We start from the raw sequence: 10,379 nt of genomic DNA on the forward strand, positions 1-10,379 counted from the left end.
ATTTGATAAGAATATAATATTTTTATTTTTATAATCTTGATGAATTTACTGTAATTTTTAGTTCGATAATTTGTACTTCCATTGTTTAATAATATTCTGAAATATGGTTGTTACAAACGACCTCGAGTTGCCAACATTCGAAGAGCTGACGGTGGAAGAAGTACCCATCAGCACACCAGGTCTCCGTGCTGCTGCTCATCATTTTGGTAATTTTTTACTATTATTATGAGTTATGACTATCATTATTAGCCATGGATAATTTATTTTTATATGTATTAACCGTGTTCAGGAAAATATTGTTTGGATGTTAATGATGAGTTTATGATGTGCAAACAAGAAACCAATGATCCACGTAAATGCTTGAATGAAGGCAAGGCGGTCACAAACTGTGCACTTGAATTCTTTAGAAAACTGAAAGGCAATTGTTTTGATGAATTTCAAATTTATAGCAACTGCATTGATAAATCTAGTAATCGCTTGGATTTTGAACCATGTCGTAAGACACAAGCAGTATATGATAAATGTGTGTTTGAAAAGATGGGTATTGAGCGACCCGAGCATGGCTTTTTTTGTAAAGCTCGTGTCTACACTGGTAATCGTCCAAAACCTCCTGTTGAAGAAGCACAAGTGTTTGGTGATTTGCCTATTGGTCTCAAAGACTTCAAAGAAGAAGAACGACCACCCGCAAAATATGGACAACGTAATTGGTTTATCAAGTAATTCTGTATGTTTAAAGTTTACTTGTTAGTGTTTGTTTGAAAAAAAAACAGTAATTATTATGAGATCAGAAATTGTATTTTCATTTAATTTTCTTACTGTAGACAATTGAAAGTATAAATATTTTATAATGAAAAAATAATAAATAAAATATTTATAACATGATGTAGCTATGTATAAAATATTATGAAATAATCTGCTCCAAATAATGAATACAACATTTAAAATTATTTACAAGTCAATTACAAATATCAATACACTGAACAATATTTACAAATATCTTCTATAATGGTGTATTAGAAATATCTAAAAAGTCAAATGTTAATTCAACTGGTCTAACAGATCCAAAAAAGTCTGTAATTGGAACTTTAGCAAGGTCTCTATGAAATAAGTCTACTCGTACTCCTACAGTTGAAATACAATCTTGTTTAGGACAAACGCCCAGCTGGAAAATAAAATAAATTATAGTTATTACAATGTTATCAAAATGTTAAGTATATTGAATATATAAGTATTGAAGGTGAATATGAATAATTTAAACATAAGTATTTTCTATTTAAATTAATTTATAAATAATATTAAAAATTATTTAACACAAACATAAGATAAAACATTTACTATTACTAATCAATAATAAAATACTTCAGTCTAAACATATCATTTGATATAAGAATAAAATATTAATTTATATACTATATGTATCACTAAAGACCGTAAATAAAGTGTATAAAGTATGATATACTTGTGTAAGATAAAAAACTTACAAAACTTTTCATACTAATACGACTTTTCAGTTTAACATTCTCTAAAAATTTCAATGCATAAAATGTGTAACGATCAATTATATACACTCCAATCGCTGGATCTACATGATGCTGAAATATAAAACATGAGATAAGTTTTTTAAAAGGTTAAAAATGATTATATTATAATTGTTTTCAATTTTTTTATGATAAAATATGCTTAAATCTCTTACTGAAAGAGAGTCTTCACCAACTAAACTACTAGCCATTGCAAGAATGTTAGGTGAATAAAATTTTTCATACATCGATGAAGCTTGACAAGTATCAATCATAAAGAATATTTCATGGTATCTAAGAATAAATAACACACTCTATAGTCATATTAAATTACAATATACATGGTAGTTTCCTATTTACCTTCTTTTTTGCCACATCTGTTCAAGAGCATCAGCTAATTCTTGGCTTGTAACTTCTTCAGAATCTTGGAACTTAAGAAATCCATCACCACCATGACCAGTAAGGTATATCAAGATATTGCTACCTTCATCAGTAAGCAACTGTTTTGAACGAGGCGTATCAGGAGGTAACCGACCTGTCAATAAACGTACAAAGTTTTCGACCGTTACCTAAAAATTCAAAAGTTAAAATTAATAAAAAAAAAAAATAATAATAATAATAAAATTAAAACTAAAAATAATTTTACTTCATAGCCTCTAAAATCGACTTCAACGTCATCCCCATAAACATTGAGCTGTTGGTCAGCATTATTGAATACAGTCGCAGGACTGGGATTACGAGGGTTGCATGCCATATCATCAGCAACCATTAATATTATCTGACTATAAATGCACAATATTATTAAAACCGAAATTAAATTTTAATTTGTGATGTACACATTTCATACCTATCAGGTATACCAAGACGTTTGACACTTCGGTAAATGGACAAAACATTTGCTACGTGCCTGTAATTGAACCAAAACCTTGATGTATCGACAAGAACTGCCCAATTATTCGAATGATTTGCCTATAAAAAAATTTGGGTGTGACTTTTCATACACCATCGTTTGTTTTTTTTTTTTAGAGTACTTACCTGACATACATGTTTGTTTAAGAAATTTGCACAAATTAAGAACGATAGCAAAAAATATGTATTCATATTGTGCGTGAAATTAAAAAAAAAATTAAAGCTAAGTTACAAATAATTTGTTTACTTCAGTGGTTTATAAGATCCTTATTTACCATTTTGCATATTGTTAATATTGTCATGTAATCTCTTATCTATGTCAATTGACGGTTATCTGATAACCGGTGTTTGATATTGTTGTATCTCTCTTTGATTGTATACAATTGTATATTCTAGGTATGGGCACCTTACTATAGCAGTCCTCTGACTTTTTTTTTTCATTTAGCCCGTGTTAGATTTTCAAATCACAATTTAAGAGTTGATTTGTATTTAATTTTAGTATATTTTTTAATATTAAAATATGTCGCGTAGATAAATAAACATTATAGTAGTAAATTTTTAATTTTATTGACTATTTTTTTTTTTTTTTTGCTTTCCTTACAATCTGGCTTTTGTTAGATTTTAAAATTGGCCCTCCAATTACTTTAAGTTGCTCATCCGAAATCCTTGGTTTATTTTAAGGTCGCAATGTATATTATAATATAATATATTTAATGATACAACTCGTAATTGTATGTATACAGTCTCTAACTTAATAACGCAGTAATGCATATCTAACTATGGATTAAATATAATATTATATAGGCATATACATTGGAGGGGGGATAGGAGGACTTAGCCCCTTACATTTTTTTTTTAAGTTTTTCAACTTTCTTCTGGCTGATATCATGAAATGCATACCACTGAATTGCTCTCATACCTAAGTATTTAGCTATGGGCAGTTATATATCTTTAATTTTAATTTATTATAAAGTTGTAAATCTGTATCTGAACCACGAAGTTCCAACTTAAAAATAGATCTACAGAGCTACAGACCACAGAGTAGGTAGACACTAAACATGTGCTACACTTGGATCTATGGCAAAACGTAATCAAAATCTATAGAAAATACACTTAATTTTTTTGTTTTAAAAGTTGAGAATATTTCAAAGTATTATAATCAAATTGACTTTGTTTGAATAAATATACTAGAGTGTTAATATTATATTTTTCTAATCTATATTCTATTTATCGTGACTATAGATTTTATTTAAATCTACAAGAATTGTGTGAATACATTTCCATTTTTTTTTTTTTTGTCTTCCCAATTATTTTTAAAGTATTGTGAATTTTTTACTTTTAAATCCAAAGTACCAATTAGATACAATTTGCTACCATTAATCATAGATACATTTATAACATTTTTTTCTGCTTCCTACAAAAACATTTATTTTAATGACTTAAGAATGCACATTGTTTTTTAAGTGTAAATTATTACATTTATCCTGTTCATTATATACTCTACTTAAGATCTAAAATATTAAATAAACCTTACCATTTATACTTTGATAAGCTTCTGATGTATTATCAATATAAAATACATATCAATATTGAATAGTTAATACAAATGCTAATAAATATATTTATTATAAAAATGTTGAATTGCCAAACATTTTAAGTAAATGTATGTCTCAATTAATAAGGAATAGGTAATAATAATAATCCTAACCTTGCTCCAATTTGCGACAAAATGGAAGGCAACATTAAAAATAAAAATGATTTCTCGAAATTTTCTAAACTGATGCGACACAATATTTAAGTTTCTGAATATATAACCATAATTTATTGTATTCACTAAAAAGCTAAACGTCAAAAGGCATCTGTCCTGTTCTTGTTTTGACAATTTATTTATTTGTTGAGAACGTGACAATTTATAGTTGAAAATATAAAAATACAATTTATAAATATATTTTCATATTCAACAACTCAAAGTTATATTCATTGTTAATCACAACTATTGGAAGATTTACTATCATAGATTTATTTACGTGTATATCTAAATTTCAAATTTAATTTGACTCAAAAGTTAGTACCTAGATTCTAATGACTATAAATTATAATGGTGAGTAAAAATAACATAAATAATTAATAAGATTATGTAACTTATCTTTTAAATAATACATTATTTTAAATCTCTTTAGCTCATATGAATGGACGAATTATTTAATTTATAAACACAAAATGGGATAAATTGTATAATTGTATAGTATCTACAAGATACAAGCCTACAACGAACATTTATAAAATGAATGAGTATGATTAAAATATGCTTTCTGTAATAACTAATAACAATATATTTTGTAGCACGTTGATCGAAACTATACAATACAAATTTATTTATTTTAAGTAGGTCGTAGATCGTTTAATTTCCTTTTCATGTATTCTTCAAGTTGTGAGTAGTCGACTAATGTATTTTGTATGAGTTCTTTGAGAACAATAGGCCATTCCTGTTCTAATAAAATCAGTTTTGCCATTGCTAGACACGTAGTATTGATCAATGAATTGAAATGGACTAGTCCTTTGTGTCTCCAAATACATTCATCCTTAAAATATATATTATTTTATATGATAAATTTTATTGTAGATCTAAGAGTTATAATATATAGTTAAAAAATATTTAAGTTAAAAGCAATATTAACTTGAAGTAGTAGTGAGGTACTATAACTACTAATTCTTGATAAAAAATATACAGAGTTTAATTTTTTACTTATAAATAATTATTCTATAGAATTATTTTTTGATGATTTTTTAACTGATTAATAAATTAGTTAATTGAATTCAAAAATTAACTATTTTTACAATGGAAACCAAGTTTCACTTAGATATCGCTGTGATTTAAATTAAAAATAATAATCGATTATTAAACATTTAAACGTGTTGACGAATCGATACGAGTGGACGGACGGCTGAGCTCTAAACAGTTTACTATCACTATATTGTGTAAATTACGATTCCTGATCAAATTCTAATAAACTACATTCACGTAATAATTAAGCAGTATGAAATTTAACTACTTGAGCATTTCCATTTTTACGCCATTGCAATGCTTCTTTGCAAACAACATTACGTAAAGCTGGATCCGATGACTTTAACCATTTACACGCGCTTTCTTCGGCACTATAATCTAATTGCAATTTATTGAGCAACGGTGTTAACAATGATTCTGGCAGTGAGTATAACACTAAATTACTTAGTCCCTTAAAAGTATCCATTGATTTGGTTATTTGAGGTTCATCCACCTGGATAAAATACGATAACGTTTTATGAAAAATTTAAATAATACCTACTTTTATTGTTTTGTATTGCATAATGCATAGTTATTTTTATATACCTACCTCTTTATCATTAACAAATTTTAATCCCCAATGAGATAACCTATAAATCGCATAAGAGTGCCATTCTTTTCGCGTAATAGGGTTTCCATCTTCGTGTATGTACAAAGAAACTAATCCTTGTAAATCGGCCAGAGCATTCAACTGACCAAGGCAATAAATATTTGTGTCACGAAAAAAATAGTTTTCCGCGTTTGGAAAACGATTTTTAATTTTGGAAAAAACTGGTACAAGAGAATTGAAACTAACATAATTAAATTTAATTGTTGAAACATCATTTGATTTTGATTGATTCCAAGGTTTGTCTATGTATCGCAAACTACCCTGCCCGTATACATTCAAGAACTTTCCTGTTATTTCGACTAAATAATCACCACCTGTAAATTAGAACATATTAAAATGATCATATGCCAAGTACTCATATTTATGACTAAAGTTTGACATTAAAAATTAAAATTAATGTAATTATTTTACTATAATGTTATTATATACACTACCATTTTAAGGTAAATATTAAAAAACAAGCCCTATAAACCAATTATTGTATTATAAATTATAATATTTCATATTATTAAATATATAAATATATTTTAAAAAAATGTTATGTTATAATTAATTAATGGAAATATGAAATTCATAATATTCTAAGTTTCAATTTAAGTTAATTTTGTAAAAGATAGTATTAATTTACGATAATTTTCCCCAAATCATCTATGTGTTAATAAAATGTATAAAAAGCACAAGAACAAACCTTGCTCTTTATTTTTATCTTTTGGGTTGGAACCATTGCATTTTGGTTTTGGTCTAGATGTTGCTGGTCTAAAACTATTTTCATGCTGATCACTAATTATAGGAGCTGACATTCTAGGATTAGCACTTTTTATTGGTCGAGTATTGATAGCTGGTTCTTTGGAAATTTTTTCTTCTGAAGATGAATCACTACTGCTACTAGTATCATCACTACTAGAAGCGTCTATATTGCCTGAACTGGAAACACTCATTTTACTTTGTTCGCTATGATCAGACGGATACATTTCTAAGCTACTGCTATCATTTTGTCTAAATTCAGATTTTCTTTTAGAAGTTGGACTTTGGTTGAGATACTGGTTCAATATTGGTGGTAATCTAGTTACAGGTACCGTGTCGCTTTTGTCTGTTGTTGGACGACGACAAAGCTTCTTTTCAACAAATTTTCGATTTTTGTATAAAAAGTACATTTTCTTTTTCCGTTGTTCTGCAGTTGCCGTTTCGTGAGTTTCTTCCAATGAATTTTTACACAAAGCAGAATCACTTTTTGTACCTATAAAATCATATTATTTTATGTTTGATAAAATAATAAATACAAAATAGTGTCTAGCTAGGCTGTACCTGGAGGGGGGAGTTATAGGGGTCCGGATCCTTAAGTAATTTCTTATAAATAGTTTATAAATGTTTAAAATAATTATTTATTTTTAATATCAATATAATATTTTAAGTCATAAATGCCTAAAATTCAAATTCATTAAATTAACTATTGACTATTTTGTTTTATAATATCATATGAAAATATTATTATAGCGTTTCCCGTCTAGTAATAGATAGTAAGTAATTGATCGAAAATGACCGCTATTGATGCTAGTCGATGCCTTAGCGGTTGGCGACGTTTTACAACAGAAATTTTATGTTTGTATAAATTAAAAATATTTTAATAATGTACCATTCTTGCCAGACTGTGACAAAGACGTCGAATTTATTGATTATTGATTATTTTATTGATTATAAAGTATAAGATAACAAGATGTCAAAGTAATTTTATTTATTTTATTATGTATTTTAACAAAATAAGATTAAATTTTTTTTCCACTTATTGTCAACCAAATGTCAAAACCTAAATTCAGTAAATATACAATATACATTATACAGATTTTGAACCCCCCTCCGAAAATTTTTTTAATATAGCGTTGGTGTCTAGGTATTTAGGTATATAACTAATTATCGAATAATATTTTTATTTTAACTGAACAAGTGTACAAGTTTAATTTATTTTTTTCTGTCGTTTAATGTTTGTAAGATAATCAATTATTTAAAATTCATTTATTGTTATTTAAAATATCTTGACTTTTAAAATAGCAGTTTTATTTTAATTAAATTATATCATGTTAGTATTAAAATTAAACGTATGTTTTGAAAAAAGTAAAGTACGAGATGGTACGCGTAAACAGTTACAGTTTAGTAACTAAGTTATATAACAAAACCTATATTATTTAAATATAAATTTATATATATATATATATACATATTTATATATTTATAATGTAAATAGAACAAATTACTACAACAAAGTTTAAATTATTAAATAACTATCATGTATTTTTTTTTTATATGATACATAATTTAACTGTTTAAATAAGGCGTTGTATGTTATAACAAATTTATAAATTATGATTTATAATAGTTAATAAGTAGGTACTACAAATTAGTAAAATTATTTATATGGTGCACATTAGTTTATTTTATAGATAGAGTTCAGAGGTTAATATCATAATAATATATTATATTAATAAATAATTATTATTATATTAATTTATTATACTTTTCAATAAATTTTATAATTTTATTACTTCAATTAAATATTATAATAAACATCTGTGTATGATTATTAATTATTATTAATACTAATTTAATAATTTGGAAATTTTATAAAAATAACAAACTTTTTTGTTGTTTTTATCTAAAATTTACGTTTACAATTTTTTTCGACAACTATTAAGTACAAATAATCAATTTTAAAAATATAATATGTTTGGACTATAAGTTGCTTACCGTCTTCTGTTTCTGTTGAGCTTCTTAAATCCTTCAGTGAAGTAGCTAAATTAGGATATACACAGTGCCGAGAGCGCATTTGTTCCCAATTAGATTTAGCATTATATATTATATTATCGCGACCTTTTTTCCCAGGTTCTTGCATAGAATTTGCTGCTACACATTTAAGACTTTCTCGAGTTTCTTTCCAAATCACAGCAGTACGTCTCATCTGATCAGTCACTTGAGTACGATTTAGTGCTTGAAGCTGAGATAGATGTGATACCAAAAATGATACACATTCTTCTACAGCTGACACAGGATTATTATCAATAGCTAATTCTTGGAGCTTATTTAAATGCACTAAACTTGGCATATCGTCAATACTAAAAATATATAAATAAAATTGGAACATAAGATTAGGTTTTTAATATTAGGTACATAATTTAAACATTTAAACTTACGTGTTAATTTCATTGTTACTTAGAAAAAGTTTCGTTAATTGTTGAGTTTCTGAGAATCCTAAAAGACATTTTAAACGATTTCTTCGAAGATTTAGTTCTCGTAACGATCTTAGGCCAGTAAGGTCTAACGAACCCAATACTTTGATTTGATTACCAGCCAGATTCAAAACTTTTAATTCACCTTGACTTTGGAGTCCACCTACTTGAGTTAATTGGTTGCCATGCAAGTCTAAAACTTCTAATCGATGTAACGTTTTCAAACCCTCAATGCGTTTAATTCTATGTAATAAAAATAAAATACTATAATATATATTTTAACAACCATAAGTAAAATAATAACAAAAATTATTAGATATGTACCGATTTTTCCCTAATAAAAGGACACGTAGATTACTTAAGCTTTCGAGACCTGTAATTCTCTCCAGTTGATTTCCATATACGTCCAAAAAAACTAGTCTAGATAAACCAGCTCCACAAATACCATCTAATTTTGTTAGTAAATTGTGTTGCATTGATAACAGTCGAAGTCGAGCTTCGCCAGTAATCACAGGAACACTCATTAAACCTCGTCTTATTTAAGAAAAAGTATAAATATATTCATACTATTAAAATAAGTTTAAATAAATACCTATCTAAACTCATCCGTTCTGGATTACGACTCTTGACATATTGAGACCTAGTAGCTTGAATTTTTCCATCGGTCAACGTTTGTAATGATACCAAGTTTGTGTTGCTCATGTTTTCATTTAGATTATTATTGTTACTTTAAAAATAAAAACTAATTACTATAACCACGTTTTTATTATGTACATTGTATATAAAAGTAATTTAAAAAAATATATATACATATATAAATATTAAATATACACTATATTTCTATAATATTACTTGACAATAGATGATCGTTTCTGATGAAGCCGAGGCTGCAAAGCTGCTGGCAGTAATGGAATGTTGGTGCATGTTTGTCTACGTTGTGAATTTAAACTGCCATCGATGAGTTCCTTATTACTCACTCCAAATACGGCAAAATCGGGATTTTCGTGCTTTAAACATTGAATAAGAACATAAAATACTTATTTAAATATTTAAAACTAAATATTATAGGACTAAGGAGTATATTATTATGTATATACTCAGTTATTTAATGTATTTATATTATTATTTATTATGTAAATTTAATAACATAATAATAATAATAATATTATTATTATTATATATATATATATTAATATAATCGTACTTACGTTCAAAATTCCGTTGTTCGGCGACATAAAATCAGAAATTTGTGTATTTGTCGCCATAGCAAAGTAGCGTGTGTGTAGTCATTTCGATTTGTA

The 10,379-nt window shown here is 26.6% G+C and overlaps 3 protein-coding genes across 4 annotated transcripts; 1 reads left to right on the forward strand and 2 right to left on the reverse strand.

The window, feature by feature from the left end:
* The first annotated feature begins 4 nt into the window (after nt 1-4).
* On the forward strand, nt 5-791 carry LOC112595566 (NADH dehydrogenase [ubiquinone] 1 alpha subcomplex subunit 8). Its single transcript, XM_025340821.1, has 2 exons — nt 5-206; nt 290-791. Exons 1-2 carry the CDS (start codon nt 104-106, stop codon nt 718-720), a joined length of 534 nt encoding a protein of 177 aa, XP_025196606.1. The 5' UTR covers nt 5-103; the 3' UTR covers nt 721-791.
* A 130-nt stretch (nt 792-921) lies between these two features.
* On the reverse strand, nt 922-2,733 carry LOC112597403 (putative GPI-anchor transamidase). The gene is made up of 7 exons (XM_025343450.1): nt 2,553-2,733; nt 2,365-2,486; nt 2,164-2,299; nt 1,878-2,086; nt 1,694-1,811; nt 1,482-1,592; nt 922-1,162 (listed from the first exon to the last, which is right to left on the reverse strand). Exons 1-7 carry the CDS (start codon nt 2,616-2,618, stop codon nt 1,001-1,003), a joined length of 924 nt encoding a protein of 307 aa, XP_025199235.1. The 5' UTR covers nt 2,619-2,733; the 3' UTR covers nt 922-1,000.
* Nucleotides 2,734-4,739: 2,006 nt separating this feature from the next.
* LOC112597391 (leucine-rich repeat-containing protein 49) lies at nt 4,740-10,379 on the reverse strand. 2 transcript variants are annotated; one of them, XM_025343431.1, is made up of 10 exons: nt 10,287-10,379; nt 9,931-10,085; nt 9,671-9,805; nt 9,403-9,612; nt 9,043-9,321; nt 8,600-8,964; nt 6,549-7,097; nt 5,801-6,174; nt 5,480-5,704; nt 4,740-5,008 (listed from the first exon to the last, which is right to left on the reverse strand). In XM_025343431.1, exons 1-10 carry the CDS (start codon nt 10,341-10,343, stop codon nt 4,808-4,810), a joined length of 2,550 nt encoding a protein of 849 aa, XP_025199216.1. In that variant the 5' UTR covers nt 10,344-10,379; the 3' UTR covers nt 4,740-4,807. The 2 variants fall into 2 exon arrangements, with proteins under 2 accessions (XP_025199216.1, XP_025199224.1); XM_025343439.1 differs by lacking the exons at nt 9,931-10,085; nt 10,287-10,379 and having other exon boundaries at nt 9,403-9,574; nt 9,671-9,723.

Source organism: Melanaphis sacchari, unplaced genomic scaffold, assembly GCF_002803265.2.
Source record: "Melanaphis sacchari strain LSU unplaced genomic scaffold, SCAv2.0 Contig0_pilon_pilon, whole genome shotgun sequence".
NCBI lineage: Eukaryota > Metazoa > Arthropoda > Insecta > Hemiptera > Aphididae > Melanaphis > Melanaphis sacchari.

Bases quoted from the DNA above. Each gene is read 5' to 3' on its own strand.
- LOC112595566 (XM_025340821.1), top strand. From the start codon at position 104: ATGGTTGTTACAAACGACCTCGAGTTGCCAACATTCGAAGAGCTGACG. The intron at 207-289 runs GTAATTTTTTAC...AACCGTGTTCAG, and splicing joins TGCTGCTGCTCATCATTTTG to GAAAATATTGTTTGGATGTT.
- LOC112597403 (XM_025343450.1), bottom strand. From the start codon at position 2,618: ATGAATACATATTTTTTGCTATCGTTCTTAATTTGTGCAAATTTCTTA. The intron at 2,487-2,552 runs GTAAGTACTCTA...ATTTTTTTATAG, and splicing joins TAAACAAACATGTATGTCAG to GCAAATCATTCGAATAATTG. The intron at 1,163-1,481 runs GTAAGTTTTTTA...TTTATTTTCCAG, and splicing joins GTATTAGTATGAAAAGTTTT to CTGGGCGTTTGTCCTAAACA.
- LOC112597391 (XM_025343431.1), bottom strand. From the start codon at position 10,343: ATGGCGACAAATACACAAATTTCTGATTTTATGTCGCCGAACAACGGA. The intron at 9,613-9,670 runs GTATTTATTTAA...TTCTTAAATAAG, and splicing joins GAACGGATGAGTTTAGATAG to ACGAGGTTTAATGAGTGTTC. The intron at 9,322-9,402 runs GTACATATCTAA...TTTATTACATAG, and splicing joins CTTTTATTAGGGAAAAATCG to AATTAAACGCATTGAGGGTT.